Genomic DNA, 23,328 nt, shown 5'->3' on the forward strand with positions numbered 1-23,328 from the left:
AAAGGAGACTCCACCACTCTCCGAGTTAGTGAATTCCACAGCCCTAACAGTCAGGAAGTTCTTCCTAATGTTTAGTGGAATATCTTTTCCTGCACCTTGAATCCATTACTCCGTGTCCTAAAACCTGAGGCAGCAGAAAACAAGCTTGCTCCCTCTTCGACATGACATCCCTTCAAATATTTATACACAGCTATCATGTCCCCCCTTAAGCTTTGCTTCTCCAGACTAAATATTCCCAGGTCCCCAAGTCTCTCTTCATAGGGAATGGATTCCAGACCTTTTACCATTTTGATTGCCATCCTCTGGAAACATTCCAGCTTCTCAATATCTTTCTTAAATTGCAGTGCTCAGAACTGAACACAATACTCTAGGTGAGGTCTGACCAATGCAGAGTAGAATGGTACAATTTCTTCCTTGATCTAGACACTATACTCTTATTAATGCATCCCAGAATTGCATTGGCTTTCTTGGCTGCCATATCACACTGCTGACTCATGTTCAGTTTGTGGTCTACTAAGACTCCCAGATCCCTTTTACACGTACTGTTGTCAAGCCAGGTGTCACTCATCCTATATCTGTGCATTTCATTTTTTTTCTGCCTAAGTGTAGAATCTTAAATTTATCTCTGTTGAAATTCATTTTGTTAGTTTTGGCCCAGCTCTCTAATCTGTCCAGATCATTTTGAATCCTGCCCCTGTCCTCCAGGGTATTAGCTCCCCCTCCTAATTTGGTATCATCTGCACATTTGATTAACATTCCCTCTATTTCATTATCCAAGTCATTGATAAAAATATTTAATAGCACTGGGCCCAAGACTGGCCCAGTGGTACTCCACAACTCACTTTTCTCCAGGATGAAAATGAGTCATTGATGAGCACTCTTTGTGTTCGGTCAGTCAACCAATTACAAATCCATCTAACAGTTGCACTGTCTAGCCCACATCTTTCCAGCTTACTCGCAAAAATACTGTGGAGCACCTTGTCAAAGGTCTTACTAAAATTAAGGTATGCTGCATCCACAGCATTCCCTTCATCTACCAAGTCACTCTGTCAAAAAAAGAAATAAGATTAGTCTGGCATTACTTGTTTTTGAGAAACCCATGTTGATTTTCAGTGATCGCACTATTCCCTTCCAAGTGCTTACAGACTGTCCTTAATGACCTGCTCAGCTGACTGGGCAATAGTTGTTTGGGTCCTCTTTTTTAGATATTCTGTTGCCTGCCTTGTAAAAAGGGCCAGAAGTTGCTCTAAATCACACATTGGGTAACGGCACAGTTTAATTTTGGACTATGATGTGATATGGCCATGTTTCTTTTCTTCTGATAATTTGCTGCTAGAAGCTTGAATCCCTTTGTTGGGAATTCAAGGTATCAGTAGGTATAGCATTTTCATATAGAAAATATGACAATATGACATATAGACTTAGGTGATAAAATGGTGATAGCCATCAGTCATACACTGAAGGATACAGAAAAAACATTGTAGCTGAAAAAAAGGTTTGTTTAGAGGGATATAGGAAGGAATAATGCCTGGAATCTAGAAAGGGACTCCTGGCAGGTGTATGTTTGTGTAAATATAATTTAGACGCATCAGGGCTCATCATTCACTTTTACACGTTACTATATTTTTAGGAAATTTAGGAAGGCTGACACTATGCTGTATCACTAACTCAATATTCAAGTGGATAGAGAAAGTCACTATCGGCATTCAATTCTAATGCCAACACCCTAATGTTACTCGAGTTATAGAGGTTTTGCTGAACTCAACATAACTCATTGCCTAGTAATAGTTCTTTGGATCGCAGCCTGACACTCCATCATGTGGAACTATGTCTTACAGAAATCAGAAGGACTTGCTGCCATGCAGTTTGCCGAGGATGGGGTTGGCATTTATTACCAAATGCTATAAAATACTGACAGCTAATTAACTGTCACTGAAGCAGCTGCTCATTCGTGTGGTGTCTACACACCCAAGGAAGGGGACATGTGTGCTTACAGGACAGAAATTGGTGAAACAGATCAAAGACAGACAATGAATACAGGGAAGTTTTAAAATGTCCCATTTTCAGTTTATCGGGATTTGGAGATCATTTGTTCCTCTCATGTACAAGAGTCAAATTAATGACTGTCCAAAATTCTTGAACTGGACTGCCACAAGAAACTCCTTACTGACAATACATCCGTCCCATAAATAAGCACCACAGTCATGACTATCTGGTGCCGCAGACAGAAGGAGAAATGCTCCAGTAGACCCTCATAAGACAGCCAAGTTGCCTACTTTAATCACCGCGCCTTGCTACACATACTTAATATCCTTGAATGGCCATGTTTGATTCTTATGTAAATGTCTGCTTTCTTATATACTTTCTCACTGTGAAATATAGTTAATTTCCAATAACTGCAATAAAAAGGCACTTTTTAAAAAAGCAGGTGGATACAAATAAATTATTATTTTTTTAATTCAGAATTTTTAAAATTTAAATTATATCTACAAATAGTTTTCCATTTAAGTACAAAGGTTATTCATCATGACATAAGAATTAGTTTTTAATTACGTAGCACGGGGGTGTATATTTGTCGGGCCCCCGGACCGTTCAACTTCGTGTTCAAATTATTTCCTTTACTGAAAACAGCATCAGGATTAAGCAGTTAGACTTCCACTGACAGAACGAAAAATTAAGCACCAAAGCTTCCATTATCCCTTGCGCTATTTCCCCTCCACCTTCCATGTCGCTTGACATGGAAGCCAGATCTCTTTGGAGCCAGTTCCCAAGGGGTGTGGGGGGCAGCACCTCTCTATGCCCATGGGAAGGTAGAGGCATGGCCTTCACCAAAGCAAAACAACCCATACTCTCCAACATTTTACAGTGTAGAAGCCAGCAGCTGCCTAATGAGCTGATTAGCGCATGACTAAAAGCGAAACTAAGAAACAGGCAAGAGATAACAGTCCCAGAGGATCCCTCATCCCAGCTGGGGGAAATGACAGGATCAGGCCGTAACAGGGTCTGATCATGACAATATTCATGCAATGTTTAACATTTTTGGTACATGAATTCCATTATTCCAGTCACAACGTCATGCTCTTTTAGAGGTTTCTGTAAAATCATTGGGGGCAGTTTTCCTGTCTAGAAAATATTATCACAGTTGCTTGCTTTTGCAATTTTCAAAACTGTGATTTTGCATATGCAGAGATGACATGCCTTGTCTTTACAACAAAAATGTTATAAAATAAACATACAGAGGCGAGAAAAACATCTTAATCCCACTGTTCATCTGCAAATCTTATGTTCACAGGACTAACTCCTTACCTCTTAAGTGCTAGGTTGCAAGAAGTTCAATGAATAGAATGTTTTTGGGAATGGAATAGATCTGCAAAAGAAGCTAAGTGTGAAGAAGGAGGGGCTAGCAGTAAAAATGAAAGAGAAGCCTTTTCAGCAGAATAATCCACAAATCTTGAGATCTTCATGTGTATAGCCTGAGGTTTATCATATTATTCTGTCCTTAGAGGAAAAACCGATAATGGCAGCAAGCTGTAAAAGAGACCCAGTTTGGGAATATTTTCATGCGTGCAAAATGCAAACATTAGTCATTCAAGGCTAAGTGGCCTAAATGAAATAACATCATGAGAAGAGCTGTTTATGTAGAAAACTATTATTTAAATCTAGCCTTACAGATTAGTGATTTAAACTGATGTGATTTAAATCAAATCCACCCTGTATAAAATGTATAAATTACTTACAAATAGAAGTTAATGTAGTCCTCAAAGCTAACAGCACAACTTTAAATAATTCTTCTCAGTGCAAACATTCCTAGCAGGATTACAAACTATTTCTATTGTCAAAGAGAAATTATTTTTCAGTTCATGCTTCAAGCCCTTAGGTTAACAGTCCACTCACCAGCCAAAACTGATGAAAGGGGACTGGGAGCAAAACTGCCCCCCCCCCCCCCCCGCCCCACTTGCAACAACAGCAAATCTGCAGAGAAAATGAAGAAGAGTTTGGATTTATACCCCACCTTTCTCTCCTGCAGGAGACTCAAAGGGGCTTACAATCTTCTTGCCCTTTCCCCCTCACAACAAACACCCTGTGAGGTGGGTGGGGCTGAGAGAGCTCTGAAGAACTGTGACTAGCCCAAGGTCACCCAGCTGGCGTGTGTGGGAGTGTACAGGCTAATCTGAATTCCCCAGATAAGCCTCTACAGTTGAGGTGGCAGAGCGGGAAATTAAACCCGGTTCCTCCAGATTAGAGTACGCCTGCTGTAAACCACTATGCCACAGCTGCTCCTTCACAGAGCCTCAGAATGAGTTGGCACAGGGAAGCAACCCTCAGGCTGCTCGTCTAGTGGCTGGCGAGCCCTAGGTTGGGCAGCTGCCAGATAGAAGTCTCCGACTCGGCTCTCAAGGCCCTCTGGCCTTTTATCCCCTCCCTCTGTCCTGAAGCCCCACATGGAGGCCTGCCCTGTGGCTGGGCCCTCCCTGGGCCATGTCCCGTAAAGCCCCGCCTCCCTTCCTCTGGCCCTTTCACCCTGGCTGGCTGGGGTTGAAGAGGGCTCCTTGCGAGGCCTGTCACTTACCGGCCGGCTTCCTAAGGCATGCCCTGCCGTGGGCAGTCTTTGCTCCGGTGGGCCATCTGTAGGCCCACCCAGTTGGTGGTCTGAGGCTGGGGCTCTCCTGTCTGCATCGCCCTGAATCTTTTGGCCAGGCTCTGGCTGTCACTATCTGGCCACATCAGCTCCCAGTGAGTTCTTCAGGAACCCTCTCGTCAGGTCACACTTCAGCCAAGATAGCCTGGGTTGTCAGGTGACTTGCACTCTGCCACCACTGCTCCCCCTGGTGTCCTGCGATAGCTGTTTCCAGGCACCTGCCAGGTGAGGCCTCTTCAGCCTTTGCTAGGGTGTTGGGGCCTTGGGAGTCCAGAACTACCATCCTCAGATAAAATCTATATTTTATTTTAAATATGTATTGCAAGTTGGTTGGGTGCTATTTTAATAGCAGAAAAGACACAGACTAACTCAAATAAAGAGTCATTTAAGATTTTAAAAGAAAGAGATAGCACTTTTTGTGTCCAGTTTGAGTTGAAGTAGGAAAGCTAGTGATATTATTTCAGAAGTGGTGTGATGCATTCTCAATAACATATTCCACTGAACAGCCTCACAGCTGCACTCAGCTCATCCAGCCGACACTTCTATCACGCTTCAAAAGCTGTCATGTAAAATACACGGCAATCAGGATGTGATTAGATCATGGGTAATACAGCCAACCCATCAGTCAAATGCCCTCCGATTATCTGAATACTGTTCAATGTTGTCAACTATTCCATGAAGTCACTGCATAGATCAGTGGTTCTCAACCTTCCTAAAGCCGTGACCCTTTGATACAGTTCCTCATGTTGTGGTGACCCCCAACCCTAACATTTATCCATTTTACAAATGGAGAACACTGATGCAGAGAGTCTTAGGTGACCCCTGTGAAAGGGTCGTTCGACCCCCAATGGGGTCCCGACCTACAGGTTGAGAGCCACTGGTATAGATGCTGCTTACCTTTTTATTTCACTACAAACAATTAGCAAGGGTGAGGGCTGCTTACTCTAAGCAATTGTGGATGGTTTAAGTCAGAGACTACTTGAACTTTAGCCATCTCTTCACAAGAAGAATCTGACAGGTACTGCATCTGAGACAATGTCAAAGGAAAACCTGAAGTCATTCACATGCTAGAGACACTTCACTCTAAAGCTGCCAAGTTATTTATACCAGTGAAAAATGATAGCCATCAAGGACCAAGAGGCTACCAACAGGGTTTTACAAGGTAAGTGCCAAGGAGATGACAAGCTCTCCACCAGTTCCACCTTCTGGACCAAGTCTTCAAGATGGACTAGAACTACCATAATGCATTATCATCAAAATCCATGTAGACAGCCAGTCACTAAGGGTTTCATGGTTGACGGCATCTAAAATCACCAAGCAATCCATGAGATTAAATTGCTTCTCTCAAAGTGAAGCCTATCAGGGCTATCACAATAGCTTTAGATCTCAAGCTAGATCTGAAGCAGGAGTGAACCTAATGCCTTAGGCCGTTTCCGCACGGCCGCCATGGCATGCTACGCGCGCCAAAGTTCTGCGGCGTGGGGGCGCTATAGCCTGTTCGCATGCAAGCGTGCGAGAGCAGGCCAAGCAACGAAAGACCCCGCGCAGGAGGCGGCTCGCCGCGGGCCGCCTCTTCATCCGCCCCACTCACGATGTCTCCGATGGAGTAAGCCTGCTGGCCGTGGAAGCCCACCCACGCTGCCCTCTCTGGAGGCCCTGGAGGGTGGGAGGGACAGTGTGGGTGTGAAGCCCGAGCTCACGGCTTTCAACTGACGTACCGGCTGGCTAAGCGAAAAGTTACCAACATCTTCAGCGGTTAAGCGCAGCGTCGACCGAACACTTTCCCAACAACAACCCTTTAAAGGGTTGTTGTTTTAAAGATTGTTGCTTACCAGGGGCGGGAAGCTCCAGTCGAATTAAGCATGCTGCTCAGCGTTTACGCAACAGCGGCTTGTGGCGCTAATCTGGCGACCAGAAGGCGGCGTTTACCGCCCAGGCAGCCCGTCGTTACACAGGCTTACGACGTCTTGAGAGAAAGCTTGGCCTTAGAGGGCCTACTCGAAGCCATCTTACTCCAAAAGAGACCCAAAAGGATGCTTGCACATTTGCTGTTTTATCCAGAGAACATTAAACAGGTGATAGGACACCTGTAAAGAAGTCTGCCCATCAGCAAGCAACTTAAAAAGAGAAGTCTGCCCATCAGCAGCAATACAAGGATTAAAAACATAATCCTACCTGCTGCAGTCTGATTAAATTCATCCGGAGGACTGTGTTTCTGAGAATCCATCTTTTTAGCAAAGGCTTTAACCCACCAGGGCTTGTACCTCAATAGATGGTGAATAACTTCATCTTCAAAAAAGTCAGCACTGGAGGGGAAAAAAGGATTAATCCATTATAGGTTCATACCATGAATGGAACATAACCAATGTTATAATTCATTGGAAGCTTGTCAGTAAATGCAAGCCCTTGAACAATTCAAGATGCTCTCCCTCCATATACATTTGGACCTCAAATTGATCACCATGGATTACAGATTCCCACTGAGCACATTAATGTGAAAAAGAAGAGGTGATTCATGGTGCTTTTATTAACTGAGACTAGCATTAGACTTCTCCCAGCTACCTACTGATCTCAAGTACGAAAACAAAGGAAAATGAATGTAAACCTGTGAATGGTTATATACAACTGCCTTATGGAGTCATAACATCAATCCCTTTGACTAGTACTAGTTCTCAAAAATCTTCAAGATGGTCTTTTTTTAAAAAAAAAAAGATACTCAAGACTCTTCCTATATTGTAAGCAGAGATTACAAGAAATTGACTTTGAACATTCTGCTACTGAGCAGTGACCATAGGCAGTGGTGGGCTCCAAAAATTTTAATAACAGGTTCCGATGGTGGTGGGATTCAAACAGTGGCACCGCCACACATACACACCTCCAGTCCCTATTGGGCAGGGAGGTTGCTTTAGAGGCCAACCCCTTCTAGGCAACTTCAGAAGAATTAGTGGCAGGAGGTGTGGGTAGGGAAACCTGGTTGGATCCTACCTCTGACCATAGGTCTATAAACAGTAACTTGCAGTAGCAAATAACCTAAGTCAAGTGATCAACTGTATACTGAGTAAGATAGCCCAGGACAGCTTAATCTCAAAAGGTTAGCAGGGTCAGCAGGCAGGCAGAAAAGTGACCAGGTAAATATTCTTTTTAAAAAGCACTTTCCCCCTTTCTTTAAGACACAAATGATGCACAAAGGTCATTTTAAGTGCTAGTAACTTTTGTGGAAAGCTGACATGCAAAGCTGTGGTCTCTCATTCCTTACCTATTCATATTTTCAAAAGAATGTCTTTTCCTCATGTATTTCCTCATGTCTGCATGGACACAGAGTGAACTGCAATTCACCATCAAATTTAATATACCACACAGCAACTATGAGGAACTGAGATTCTTGCAAAATAATCGCTAAACGCTGGGATTCTATACACAACTTGCATATGAACTAGATCAGGGGTCTGCAACCTGCGGTTCTCCAGATGTTCATGAACTACAATTCATGAATTGGCCATGCTGGCAGGGGCTCATGGGATTTGTAGTCCATGAACATCTGGAGGCTACTGATTGTACAATCAAACCTAGTCTCTGCTGAGGGAACAGCAATAGATTGCTGGGTGCCGCCAAATGAAAGACGTAGCAGATGAGGAAGAATAATTCACAGCAGAGACTACCTAGCACAGGGGTAGGGAACCTGCGGCTCTCCAGATGTTCAGGAACTACAATTCCCATCAGCCTCTGTCAGCATGGCCAATTGGCCATGCTGGTGAAAACTGATAGGGATGGTATATGGTCAGCCCACGTTCCTGACCTCCATATGGAAGTAATTCACAAGATCCAAGCTTAGATGCTTTTACACAAATGGCTAAACATAATCTTTTAACAATGCATCTTACAATCTCATAGACAAACCGTTTAAGATTGTGAAGTCAGTCCACCACAGCTGTAAAGCACTACTAACACAGCAGTCAGTGGGGCAGACAGGGACAACTTGAAAACCGATCACTATACCTTCTACCTTTTTAAAGAGAGAGGCCTAAAGGAAAGAATATGTCTGCATGTGGACAAAAGCAGGAAAGTACAAAGGGAAAATACTCTGACAACAAACAGGAGCCTCGAACAGACAATAAGGAGAAAGGGCTCTGTGAAACAAGAATATTAATGGACAAGTGTTATTGCATTAATGAGAAGAGAACACATTTTTCTGAGATAGAATCTACAGGTCAGATTTGTGCTTTAAACAGAATGCTAAGTATGGCCCAGAGACCACCATCTGGCATGAGACAGAGACAGAGACAGAGACAGAGAGAGAGAGAGAGAGAGAGAGAGAGAGAGAGAGAGAGTGTGTGTGTGTGTGTGTGTGTGTGTGTGTATTTACACCCAACAAATTGCAGGAAATGTTTCTAAAATTCTAACATGGGAAACTGCCCAAAAATATGTTAAGCGTGTTTCTTCTTAAAATTATTCCATATGCTCTAAATTGAAATATACATATACATGGCGTATCTTGAGAAAGCTTCCAATACAATTGAAATATTTGTGCTCATTAAAGTGGTAAAAGCTGTAATTTCTTCAAGTGCTAAGTCACCTCGATGTCAATTCTATAGCTGTGTTGTATATCTTTATTATTTCCAGACAATGTCTCGCTTTTGTATGCCTGAATGCAATGGCAACCTATTGAGAGCTTGGAGGCGGGGAAGGGGAGAGGCAGCGCAGAGTAGAAGAGCACTAATTTGCGCCTATTGAGAACAGAAAATATGCAGCCTACCATGAAGAATAATTTACCAAGAAAGAATCATAAAATAGAACTCTTGGGGCAACTGGGAAAAAAATATGCAGAATATTTGTTGTTTTGAATCAATGCCTGAAAAATGCATTGTGAATTGCTGAATATAACGACGTAAAGCAACCCTGATACAGCAATGAACGCACCATCACACAGTTATGCCACAAGATTTCACTTGGTGGGACCGATTAAACAGATCTCACCCTTGTGCATCTCTCTAATGTACTTTTTTTGTCTATGAGATCCAGGGAAGTCTGGATCCATCTGCTGATGAGTATATTAGAAAATAACATTTAGCGCCTGCACATTCCTCCACTGCAGAGCATGTTAAAGTTAGGGACTTTCCATTTATGCAAGGTACCAGTCTTGTATCGCTGTAGGAAAGCCTACATAAAAAAGGGAAGTATAGAAACCAAGCTTCAGGTTTTACTTGTTTATTTTAAATTAACAGCCAACAGTTTGACAAGAATAGTCCAGTGAAATAGTACAGCAAACAGGGAACAGATAAGAATATCATGACATGTTTAATGGAGCAACATTCTTAGCCATAAATACTCCAAACACACTAGGAAAAATATAAACATGCTTGTATTTACCCTGAAGTCAGCAATTACTTTTTCCTGAAGTGGGCAATTAATTTTTCAACATATTATTTATTTACAATATTTATATTGTGCGTTTCTCCTGATCAACAGGGACTCAGCATAGCTTCCATCATTAAAAGGATGATGTGAAAGCATTAAAAAGCATGGACTCTAATCTGGAGAACCAGGTTTCATTTCCTACTCCTCCACATGTGCAGTGGACTCTTATCTGGTGAACTGGATTTGTTTCCATGGTCCTGAATATGATTGGTAGTCTCCCTCATGTCTTCAGGAAACTCTGTAGCCACAGAGAAAGCTGGAGCAGAAGCAGCTCCCACTAACCCAAATGGAGTAACTGCTAACAAAGATCAGATGATCAGAGCTGCTCTATGAGCATTCATTAACTAACTAATCCTTTACAACAAATTCTGGTAAAAGGAAATGGCAAGCAGTACTATATCTGTATTGTCGAAGGCTTTCACGGCCAGAATCACTTGGGTGCTGTGTGGTTTCCGGGCTGTAAAAAAAAAACTTTAAAAACTTCGGTACATCGCGCAAACAGAATCTGTGAACCTCACCTCCTACAAGATGAATTGAATCACCTAAACAGGGCTCTACAGGCTAATGGTTACTCTAATACAGAAAAAAGAAGGGCTGCAAGACCACGAACAAGCCACATAAACAAAGATAAAGAGCCATCTAGAGGGAAAGTGTTCTTACCATACATCAAGGGAACCACTGATCGCATAGGAAAACTGATGAAGAAGCACAACCTACAAACAATCCTACAAGACCCACTAAGAAAATTCAGCAACAGATGCTACATTCAGCAAAGGGATAAAGAGGGATCCTTTAGCTACTGCAGGGATCTATACGCGCATACCAATGCAGCTGTGGACAAGTCTACATACATAGGAACCACCAAGCGCCAGCATGCAGACCGCGTGTCAAAAGAACCACGAAAGGCACTGCAAGACTATTTCAGCCAGAAAAAATGGCAATAGCAGAACACATGATATTAAACCAACCTGGACATAGAATATTATTTGAAAAACAGAAATCCCTGGACCACTCTACTGAAAGCCACTAACGTCAGACTACACAGAGAAGCAATTGAAATCCATATAAAGCACATGGACAATGTTAACAGGAAGGAAGAAACTATGAAAATGAACAGAACTTGGCTGCCAGTGTTGAAAAATACTAGAGTCAAGACAGTGTCTAACCAGCTCCACACAAACACAGGATGACCATAGACAAAAGAAACAAAGGCCAGGATACTTCTATTCAGATGCTCCCACCAGTGACCTTGCTATCTCCATTGACACTCCCATGCTATAGTCTTCATTGTTACTCATACTTCTATTCAGATGCCCTCAACTATTGACCTGGTTGCCTTCTTTGTTACTCACAGACAATGTTTCTCCACCCACTCTGGACACTCCAACAGATATATATACTCCACTTGGTTTCCCAACATCAGATCCTCTGAAGATGCCAGCCACAGATGCAGGCGAAACGTCAGGAGAGAATGCTGCTAGAACACGGCCATACAGCCCAGAAACCACACAGCACCCAAGTACTATATCTACCTTTAGAAAGATGAAGGATTGGTCATTTCCTTTTCTGTGCATTAGAGAGGGTAAATTTCCCTGACCACTCTACAGAATACAAGGTAATAGTCACATATACTCTGTTTCACATAAAGATATTAGTAGATTGCATATTCCTCCACCACAGAACAATTCATGCCAGACCTTCTTTGATGTAGAATGCTTCACCTGGAGCATAGTGTCTTCCTGGGGCATAGTGCCTACCTGCTCCCCCCATCCATTGGAAAGCTTGAAACTAAGCGCTTTTGTATCAAAGTGCCATGTCCAATAATACACAAACGAATTGTTTTGAAAAGGCACTGCATAAAAATGAATTATAATTCTCATATTCTTTCGGGACTATATTCTAACATGGAAGCATTCAATTTTTTCAACCTCTGCCTCTCAACTGACCAAACTAACATCTTTATGCAAAACAAAAACCAAAATTTTAAATGAATCTTGTACTGAAATGGTGACATGACAGTGCGCTGAATATTATAAAGGAACCTCTTTACTAGATTAATACTTACAGGTAGTGATCAGGATCAAATTTGGCAGCTTCTGCCACTAGCCGTTTCTTTCTGCGTTCATCTGCGGGGGTTCCGTCCGGATTCTTAATGTCAATAACTTCACTAAGTTCTTCCTGGAAAGAGGATGACAAAAGAATTGACCCACAAGCTACTGAGAAACAATACCACTGTTAATGTTTTATACAGAAGTCTGCATGGCTTTACTAAAATATACCGCAACCTCACAAGGATGCAAAGGCAGTCTCAAGAAGAATTGGGGCCAGACTCAAGTCAATTAACTAGTGAAAAGTCACTGTAATTAAATATAACTATCTTTGCATAGCAAGACTTCCTTAATTGGCAGCATAGCCTAGAACAAGAAAAAGTTGCAGCACTGAGGAATTCTTCTTAGGGCACCCTTAAGCTGAATGTCTGTATAATACTTTGGTTAGCCAGTTGGAAAACAGATTTCATATCTAGCTAGTTTTCCTGAAACATCTGTTTTTAGAAAGCATCAACAGATGATTAAACACATCTAGCATTGATGGCTTGCACTCACTGTTTACCTAATCGTTAAGGCTCACTTTCTTTAAAAGTACGACAACTATCAAAAGCAAAGGTATTATTTTGGAGGGATGAGGAGACAGGAAAAGGGAACTGAAGAAAGAGGGGTACTCCTTCTCAAAGGCAGAAAGAATAACTTAATATCCAGCTTCCAGGGATCATGGGAGAAGGAGCACTGAAACATCAAGATATCCTCCTCTCCTGAAATGAGAAAGAAGTTACAGGTGTGGAGTATTTGCTCTGATTATCTACCACAGCCAATGTTTTCATTTCTGCATTATGTGGCACAAGATTTCTTTCATGACAATAGCACAATAGTGTGAGAGCTGATTCACATAAGCAACAGCAGCTTGATTTTTTACTGCAGTTTTTTTAACTGATTTTTTACATCACTAAACAATTGAACCTTAGAAATTCTCCTCTATAAGACCAGGAATTCCATCCCACCACCCAAGTCTCCCATCTCTCAGTGATTCTGGATAAAGTTTCTAAGCTAAGAATGGAATTCTGCCTATTGCTAAATCAGAAGATTCACAACGTTCAACAAAACGAAAGCACACACCTGAAGACGTTTAAAAACTCCCGCTTTCTGATTTCCAAATCCATAGCCACAGGATGAACATAAACCATCCTCTCTGCTTTCTTCATATGGAATTTGTTCAATTTCCCAACTGAACTCTTCTTCTTCTTCCTCCTCCTCCTCCTCCTCCCCATTACCAGCATCTGAAATTTTGAGATCAGCAAAAATCACCATCAAAGAACAGATTTTTCCCATCAAGAACCTTCTCCAGTTTCTCCGCCTGCTTTTTGTTGTTTACAGTGCAGAAGTCTGTAGCAAGTTTTAAATTTTAAGATTCTTTCCAAAGTCCTCTGCAGATGTAGAACAGAATACACAGTTGGGGATCCAGAATGTTTTGGTTCTTCCTGCTCTGAAGACCATCTAAAGATCCAATGCTGAAAACCACATTTATATTGGAGTCCACATGCAAAAAGCGCCAAACCATTTAACATGTACATCTCAAGATAAGAGATTAGCAAATGTGCAGTCTGGGTTTCTTTGATTTGAGCTCAGTGCTAATAACAAGTAGATGCAGGATGTTAGCCACTTATTCAAGCATTTGAAATAAAAGAAATTTTTGAAATAAGAGAAAATACATTAAAATGGGGTTTGTTGAAAAAGCGTGGCTGTTATTCTTCCCATAATAAACACAGTGTGTGTGTGTATATATATATGCACACACACACTTATATATCCATATAAGTATACACACACACACCAGAGATAAGCATTACCATGGAGCACTTTGATAAAGTAAAACAAAACAGCATTAGAAACAGTCACCATGACTAAACTTTAAATTCCTACACTTCTAGGTATGAAATTAACTCATCAACCAGAGTGGATTTGATTAACATCATTAGTTATTAAGACTTGATTTAAATCATTGTTTTCTACATAAAAACTCATTTGCTAGTGTAATCTTAATATTTAAAACCAGCCGAAGGTGTCATTTTTAGGATAGTAGCTTTTTGGAATAGTTTTACAGTTATATCAACAGAAATACACAGACAGATAATTATGAAATTAACTATCATCAGTTTCATTCATGTCACCAGGTCTTGCATTTCTTTGCTGTAGTTAGTGCTTGTATTTTGCATACATGATTGCCTTACCTACAGATAGAGGAACTTCATTATAATGTTCCTGAACTAGGACTCTGTTACGGCCTGTTGCCTTTACAGATTTTCACTTCCAGGGAGAGAATAATATAGCAAACCTCATGATATCCCTAGAAAGACCCCAAGACTTGTGTATTAATCTGCTCAAAAGGTTTCAATTTCATTTTACTGCTTGCCTCTCCCACCTCACACTTAGCTCCTTGTGCAGATCTATTCCACTCCAAACAATCTTCAATACACTGAACTTCTTGAAACAGCACTTAAGAGGTAAGGGGTTGATTCCATGTACACAGATTTACAAAGGAACAAAAGTCTTCACTGGCTGTGTAAAAAAATCAGGGATGCAAAGAAGGACAAGAGCTCTCTGTGGGCCAGTTAACAGTCTGATAACAGACGGATTCATAGATAAATAGATGGATAAGACAATGTAAGAACTCATAGGTGAACGCAACACAATTTATTCTATCATTTAAAATAGTTATCGATTGGATAGGTATATTGTATATGTTGATCACAAGTGGGTATTTAAAGAATATGTATGTGGAAGCGCCATTTTATACTTTTGCCCCCCTCCCAAAAAAACGTAGATCCAGTCCTGAAAATATTTGATTAATTTTCAGGACTGGATCTACGTTTTTTTTGGAGGGGGGCAAAAGTACAAAACGGCACTTCTGATGAACTATGGCCCCTTCCGCACACGCAAAATAATGCGTTTTCAAACCACTTTCACAACTGTTTGCAAGTGGATTTTGCCATTCCGCACAGCTTCAAAGAGAACTGAAAGCAGTTTGAAAGTGCATTATCCTGCATGTGCGGAATGAGCCTTTGTGAGAAAATATATACTTATTTGATTAACAACATTTGTTGCCACTCAACTGACTATGTGATATATGGGAGAAGGACGACAGAGGAAGGAAGATCGCTGCTCAGGGCAAGATCCCACAAACGAAGTCTGAAGTCAGTGCTGGCACTTCTACCCAAATGGTTCACTCCATGAGGTCCATACAAGGCCTCTATGGAGTAGGCTGTGCAATTACAGCAGAAAAGTGAGAAAGGATAGCAGCAGCTGACAGAGACAAGCTTCCCTCATACTACTTAGTTTTAAGAAGATCAAGCAAAAAAGAGGTGAGATCACGCAGTGATTATCTTGTTCAATGTTCAAATAAATAAATGGGCAAGCCAAAAGCGGCATTAAGAAGGCATTCTGAACACAAAGCCGTATATCCTTTTAGTATGGTAAGCATTTTACAGATTTTTGAGCTCTGAAGGCTGCTACTGTTCCAGAACTTGTTCAAAGGAGCGAAAGAATTTCAGCAATCACTGCTAAATACAGGTAGAGGTAAACAATGATTGCACTCTCATTTATGGAAACCAGATGATAAAGGCCTTTTACATATAAAACTGCATACTTTATGAGTAGACAAGAGAAAACCATAAGCATACAAACCTATCTCTTGGATTAAAGGTTTTGCCGATCTAGACTTCTTTGTGGCTAAAAGAGATGTCAACATGTCTAATCCTTCGAAATATGCTCCAGGAGTCTCCTTAGGAAGTCTGATGGTAAATAGCCCTTAAAATAAAAGGATTAAATTAAATGTTAAAAATTCCTATACAAAAGCCCACAAAATAAAGAGATTCAAGCTTTCATTCCAGCATTTTCTAAATATTTACTGGATCCACTGTCTCACAAAAGCTCAATTTCAATTGCTCTTCTTTGTCCTTGAAATGGCAGTGGTGCATCTCTGAACATCACTTGCTTGGAGGCAACAGCAGGGGAAGGTGAATGCCTATATTCCGTTTCAGAAAAAGATGTTAGTACAGTCAGCTGAGGTGCAGCACTCGGGAAAGTTGTATGCTTCCGCATTAGAATATAGTCCTGAATAAATATGAGAATTATCACTCATTTTTAAGCACTGCCTTTGTCAAACACATTATTTTGTGCATAATTGAACATGGTATTTTGATATAAGAGCATTTATAGTTCATTGAATGACTTTCACCAATATTTGGGAAGTAGGACTAGGTAGGACCCAGGTGGAGCATTCTACAACAAAAAAGGTCAGGCATATTGAGCTCTGTGGCGAAGGAATATACAACCATAATAACATCTTTTTCTGAGACAGATTGTAATGGTTTGATATGGCTATTGATGTAGAGTCATGACATCTCTGTAAATCTCCTGATACTGGTGAGGACACTAAGAGTGTCTCTCTGGAAATCTGAAACATTACTGTCATGATCTAAATGCATACTTGAATCTGGGAACACATTCTCAACAACCAACTTGCCTATCAGATTTGTACAGCAACATGGCCAGCAAAGCTAGATTTCTTCTAATGTTTGGTACTCATTCCCGGAGTTTATAAATTAATTTTTCCAGGTAACTCATTATAAAGAGAACTGGTTGTTTTGTTGCCAGTAAATCAGTTGGATCAGTAAATCCAACATTTATTATCCTATTTTTATTCCTTGTTACTCTTTCTTCTATTTTACGATATTATTTTCCTCATTTGAATACTATGTTGTAAAATCTTAATAAAAAGATGAAAAAATATTACAAACCTTTGTCATCATAAGATGCTTTTTCTCTGCCATCTTCTACAATTCTTCCAGGAAGAGCCAGTCTGTATACAAATTAAAAGCTTTTTTATGAAACACATTTATAGACAGTACTGGACAAATCAATGGACAACTTCCAGACTTTGACAAAACAGACTGCAAACACTGTATGGAATGAAATAAACCCAAATGTGAACAGTGGCATATTTGCCTGGGGACAAGAGATACCCTCTGTCCCTGGATGCGACAAATCTGATCATGTGGGGGGCACAAAATCGGCATCATCGACATGGAAGTAGGAGACCAAGGGAAGCCCAGGCTGCCCGCCATACCTAATATAAAGCATAAAGCATAAGCATTTTATTGTCATTATTGCACGCACAACGAAATTTACAGCAGCATTCCTCGATGCACACAATTTCAGACTCATACAATTTCAGACTCATACAATTTCAGACTCATGCAATTTCAGACTCATACATCATCATCCTCCACCCATCCCTACATAGCCCCAAATACATCAATATGAAGCAGCGGAGTTTAGCATAGCCACAGCTCTCTAGAGTAAGAAGCTGTCTCTAAGCCTCTTTTGTCCCTGGTTTCTGAGGGAGACCCTGTATGTCGATCTGCCAGATGGTAGCAGTTTAAAAAGAGAGTGTGCTGGATGAGGGCGGGTCCTTAAGAATGATTTTGGGCTTTATTTAGACTTGGGCATTATAGATTTCTTCCAAGGAGGAGGAGAGGGCAGCCGATAATCCTTTGTGCAGTATTGATCACCCTTTGGAGCGCCTTCCTATTCGCCACTGTGCAACTGGAGAACCATACACAGATGCAGTAGGTTAGGACACTCTCTATAGCACAGCGGTAAAAGGACACCAGAAGTTTTCCATCTAGTTGTTGCTTCCTTAAAAGTCTCAGAAAGTACAGTCTTTGCTGGGCTTTCTTAACCACCGCGGTAGTCTGTACTCCCCAGGTCAAATCCTCTTTAATCATAGCCCCGTTCCCCCCGCCCAGGCTCCCAGTCAGCAGTCCCTTCTGCCCTCCCCACTGGGAAGAGCAGAAGTGATTGCCGTCCCCCATCCTCCAAGAGCTGCTTTTATAAGCATTGAGGCCAGGGGTGGGGCTTGGGGAAGCAGGGCCACGCCCCCTGAGCCCGCCCCCTGGCCTCAGGGCTTATAAAAGCAGCTCTCGGAGGATGAGGGACAGCAGTTGCTTCTGCTCTTCCCAGAGGGGAGGGCAGAAGGGGCTGCTGGCTAGGAGCGGGGGGTGGAACCCTGCACCGCCCCGCCCCCAATTTGTCTCCGGGGTGCCATTTCCCCTGGATACACCTCTGCATGTCAAGCCCGAGAAAGAAATCCAGAAAAATATGCGTGGGAGAGGACAGATAACGGTATGTGGAGGATTTGTTTTCAATATTTACAGTTGAAAAACTAGAAATTTAAGGGAGCACCAAGAAAAAAACCCTACAAAATATTTTCTGTATTGTATACAATGGTTTAAAACAAGGTCAATACTAATTCAAACTGTATGCTATGAAGATTTTTAATGCAAGAATTAGAGAATGCCAACTCCAGTATCTATTGCAGAAGCATACAACATACTTTTAAAATGTTTTATTTAATGTGACTAACTGCCAACAATTAATTTATACATTTAAAAAAATCAAGATGTTCCAATGCATACAAATTGAAGAATTCAGTGTTTCCAAGGTCATAAATTTTAACTTGATATCCAAACATTCTGATAGGCTCTTGTAATTTATGATTCTGTCCAAACAACTTACTCTCTTATTACAAAAACTCTTATTTTTATCCCACCTCTCTAATGGCAAGATATGCTAAATACATATGCTAAAACTGCATAGGGTGCAGCAGCTGACTTACATGTACTGGGCACTGTTATAAAAGAAAGAGCCTGGTGGATCAGACCAGAGTCCATCTAGTCCAGCATACAACATACTTTTAAAATGTTTTATTTAATGTGACTAACTGCCAACAATTAATTTATACATTTTAAAAAATCTGCTACTCGATGATGACAAAGGTGCCTTTGGGAGCTCACATGCAGGAGGTGAAAGCAATGGCCTTCTGCTGCTGCTGTATACAATATAGTTTTGCTGTATATAGTTTTGCTTGTACAAATTTCAATTTTCAAAGATTTCAATTTTCAAAGATAATCTGATATGTGCAACTTATGCTATTAAAGCAGCAAGGGAAGTTGAGATCTATATGTATTTCAAATTTATTGCCGATTTGAGATTTTTCTCCTCAGGACAAGACATGGAGAAGGGAACGCATAGGATTTTTAACATGCCCTCAAAGTTTCCTAAAATTTTAGATCTCTACATAAAAGGTGAATAGGTAAGGGAACAAACACCTGTCCTCTTAAGAGACAACACTCACTAGTCTGAAAGATTTGCGTTACAAGCACAAAGACTAAAAACTTGCTTTAAAATAAACATGGAGCATCTCAGAACACCAAATTCTACTTTGTACACCAAGGTCCCATAATATCATGGCTACCATTTATTCCAGAAAAATACAGGGGCAGCTGTGAAGGTACACCAATGACTAGCTGTTTTCATACAAACAAAGGAGGAGGAGGAAGAGGAAGGAGCCTACCTTTCTCTCCTGTAAGGAGATTCAAGGCAGCCCACAAACTCTCCCTCTCCCAACAAGAGGCACCTTGTGAGGTAGGTGGTACTGACCTTAGGGAAGCCATTCCCTCTTAGACTACCAATACTAATGCCATATCAAACATGGAATTACTGAAAATGTACATCAATCATTTCAGCATTCTGTACTACATAAATGGGTTTTTGATGACATAGCATAAATGGAAAACACATTCTTCCACCAAGGGCCTTATAAGGAGCTTCCCATGGTAGGTACACACTAGCCATCAACACATGAAATTACATACACACTAAGTCAACAGGCATGGAACAGACACACATACACTAGCCCTATCCATTGCTTATGCACAATTGCAGGCTAATTGGAAGACCTTCTCCCACAGAAGGGGGGGGGGCATATGACAAACCAGCATTCTATTAACAGGGAGTAAGCTTACATGCACAGACTCTACTCAAGATTTAGCAATCACACACACAAAGGGCCAACATGTTTGTGCCTACTCCCCCCATACGTGTGCTGAAATCAAATGTAGTCTTCTACCAAATGTAGAAGACTATGGTAAATGAAAGGCTTGAATCTATGATGCTAGAAATTGCCATAGAACTGAATGAACAAACTTACTTCCCTATCCACCTCATTTTTATTCCATACTTTCTCAACAGAGCTCAGAGAAACTCATGCAGTTTAAAGTACAAGAAAAGAGATTCCAGCTAACATTATGAAGAATTTCCTGACAATAAGGACCAGTATCCCACATTGCCCCTGCTCTTCGAAGGATTAATATCAAGCCATGATATCAAGAAATTAAACTCAGCATCACAGAGAAGAATGTGACTTACCTGAGAAAGTAAGGTTTACCATAAAATTTGAACTCCTGCCCTTCAAAATGGACTTCAAATTCTGAAACTCGTGCATAAGGTACTTTGATTGTTATTATAAGGAAGTCTGGATCCTGACTCAGATCAAATGCTGGAGTTATCATGATGAATATTGTCAGAAATGCCGCCAAGTGGCCTGCAAAATCATAGCAGAAAGGGAGGGGAAGAGACAGAAAGCAGTTACCATTTAAGCATATGGAAGTATGTAAACAAATCTGAACACCACCTGAATACTTCTGTGGATTTTCCCATTCTTGGTTAGTACAGCAACCTTTAGCTGATTAATTACTGGATGGCAGTTTTCATCAGGAACAGCAAGTTTAAATTGGTTTTGCTGAGAACTAAGGGCAGGCATCCGGGGGAGAATCTCTTTAATTTTCTGCAGTCAGTGAAAAAAATGTAAAGTCTGTTGCTTAAAAACAAATAGCAGCTTCAAAACCTTAAAATATAGATATGTGGCGTTTCTGTACAAATAACATTCAAAGGAAGATCAAACCACAATAAATGCCTTTATTGACTGACATGCTTGCCTATTCATTAATATGCAGTTCCACAGTAGGTTAGAGAGAGTGTACAAGCAGAGAAAGGTAAGGCTTTAGATTAATCTAGACTCCAATGGTACAGTTGCAAATATTTGGCTACATTGGAAAGCAAGCCACATGATCATAGATCCATATGCCCTTTAAAACTAAACTGTATGTCAAGAGTTCATGGTATTTGTAAGTGATGCTCTAAGCAATAGTACTGGCAGCGAAATATCATTTTTAAATTGAAAGTAATACCATTTATAAGCATCGTTAACAAGTGGTATCAATATGTGTGTAAAAATCTGCCCACACTCAACTTACTCCTTTAAAAACAGGCGGCTTGGAAGTCTTGCAACAAACTTGTTATTACTTGTTCATACTTACACTTTTTAGTCTGCACAAAACAGCTCCCAACACAGAACTACCACCTGACAACCTTTAAATACACCACAAAAGGAATACTTAAAGAGACATACAAAAGTTCTCAGTTGTTGAACAACTGTCTCAAACAGAAGACCACATGCTCAGTAAACATTGCATTTGCAGAGAAGCAACAAATAACCAGTTGTGAAACTTCATACAACAGGTTTATTGCTCTATATACCTATACAGTTATATGCACTGTGACACTGCATCTACCGTGTTTCCCCAATATAAGACAGTGTCTTATATTAATTTTTGCTCCCAAAGATGCGCTATGTCTTATTTTCAGGGGATGTCTTATATTTCTGTATTCTGTTCGTCAGGCATGCTTCCAAACAAAAACTTTGCTACGTCTTACTTTTGGGGGATGCCTTATATTTTGCACTTCAGCAAAACCTCTACTACGTCTTAGTTTCCAGGGATGTCTTATATTCGGGGAAACAGGGTATGTGTATTGGTACAAACATTAGATTAACTACACTTATTCTATTAAGATGTTTACTGGCTAATAATCTATGGCTACAGTAAGAAAAAGGAGGAGGAATCCTTAGATTTTGTGTTGCAGACAGAATTTTCTGCTTTTCCAATTCTTTCTACCCAAAAGTAGTCCAATGCATGCTAAACAAGTGGGAACCTCCCTCCACACACACACACTTTTACACATGCACTAGTTTACTGTGTCCTTCCTTATGGAAAATGCATGTGTCACTGACTGCTTTCCTCCTGAGGACACCCCTCTGAAGTCTGACAGGGGTAATGCTTTTAATTATGTTGCAAGGAAAGGGAGACTTAACTAAGAGGTCTCAGGTACACAAAAGCATATACAAGCAACCAACTCTCTCTGTGTTGCAAACTCCAGAGCTTAGGGAGACAGGAACTTTCCCTCTCATTGTAGCCCCTTCCCCCAAAATCCAGTCTTTGGAGTGTCACGAGACTCCTTTGCTTTGAATTGATGGATTGAAAGCTTAAATGCGGCAACTCTTAACCTTGATGGTGGAAAGTGGCCTCAAGTTGCAGCTGACTCACGGCGACCACATAGGGTTTTTCAAGGCAGGAGACAATCAGAGGTGGTTTGCCACTGCCTGACTCCACGGCACGACCCTGGTAGTCTTTAGTGGTCTCCTATCCATACAAACGACGATCGATCCTGCTTAGTTTCCGCGATTTGACGAAATCGGGCTAGCCTGACCTATCCAGGTCAGGGCAATCCTACATCTGTATCCCCATTAAAATCCAAGAAGGGTCGAATTAATTTCCTTTCCCCTATTCCCGACACGGGCTGTACAACATCTCTCAGCCCCGCTTGCCCCCAGTAGCCCTTAGGTTAGGAGATAGGTGTCAAACTCGCGGCCCTCCAGATGTTATGGACTACAGTTCCCATCATCATACAACAATGATGGGAACTGTAGTCCATAACATCTGGAGGGTCGTGAGTTTGACACCTGTGCTCAGCTGGGAGAAGAAAAGGTAACAAGACACGGAGAGGAAAAGGAGCGACACAACACCTGTCCCTCCTAAAGCTTACCCTAAAACCACCTCACCTGCAGAGAGAAACTCACGCTGTCACCAGCCACGCTTTCAGGCTATGTTTCTCTTCCGCCGTTCAAAGACCCACCCACCTCTATGACATTTACGCTTTCTATTGGCTTCAGGATGTTGCCAATTTATCACCCTCCTCCTATAGGAAGAGAAACTCAGGGGAGGCGGGATAGCTGCTAGACCACCCTAATATAATTGGTAGATACTTGGCTTGGCTTGCCCAATCGCCGAAAGCAAGACGCCCGCTCACTCGTAAAGCAACGGGCGGCGTTGTTAAAGATACCACGTGACTGTCGCCTATGGGAGATGGGGCGAGTGGGGAAGGCGAGGTTTGCGGCTGCAAATAGTCTAGTAGCCTAGTGTGGTTTAGCAAACGCAGTGGGGAAAAAACTCCGTGTTTGTTTCTCTTGCAAGGTCTATAACA

General features: G+C 41.3%; 1 protein-coding gene across 1 annotated transcript in view; it reads right to left on the reverse strand.

Annotated features, from left to right (window-relative positions):
* Positions 1-22,974, reverse strand: part of SHQ1 (SHQ1, H/ACA ribonucleoprotein assembly factor) — a 65,577-nt gene extending 42,603 nt beyond the window's left edge. Inside the window, exons 1-7 of the mRNA XM_048487325.1 lie at positions 22,907-22,974; positions 20,377-20,551; positions 16,905-16,966; positions 15,790-15,912; positions 13,225-13,385; positions 12,120-12,232; positions 6,815-6,945 (exon numbers count right to left, since the gene is read on the reverse strand). Coding sequence (XP_048343282.1) covers positions 6,815-6,945; positions 12,120-12,232; positions 13,225-13,385; positions 15,790-15,912; positions 16,905-16,966; positions 20,377-20,519 — 733 coding nt within the window. The 5' untranslated portion in view covers positions 20,520-20,551; positions 22,907-22,974. The remainder of the gene's footprint in view (positions 1-6,814; positions 6,946-12,119; positions 12,233-13,224; positions 13,386-15,789; positions 15,913-16,904; positions 16,967-20,376; positions 20,552-22,906) is intronic.
* Positions 22,975-23,328: the final 354 nt, after the last annotated feature.

Source organism: Sphaerodactylus townsendi, linkage group LG03, assembly GCF_021028975.2.
Source record: "Sphaerodactylus townsendi isolate TG3544 linkage group LG03, MPM_Stown_v2.3, whole genome shotgun sequence".
NCBI classification, from domain to species: domain Eukaryota; kingdom Metazoa; phylum Chordata; class Lepidosauria; order Squamata; family Sphaerodactylidae; genus Sphaerodactylus; species Sphaerodactylus townsendi.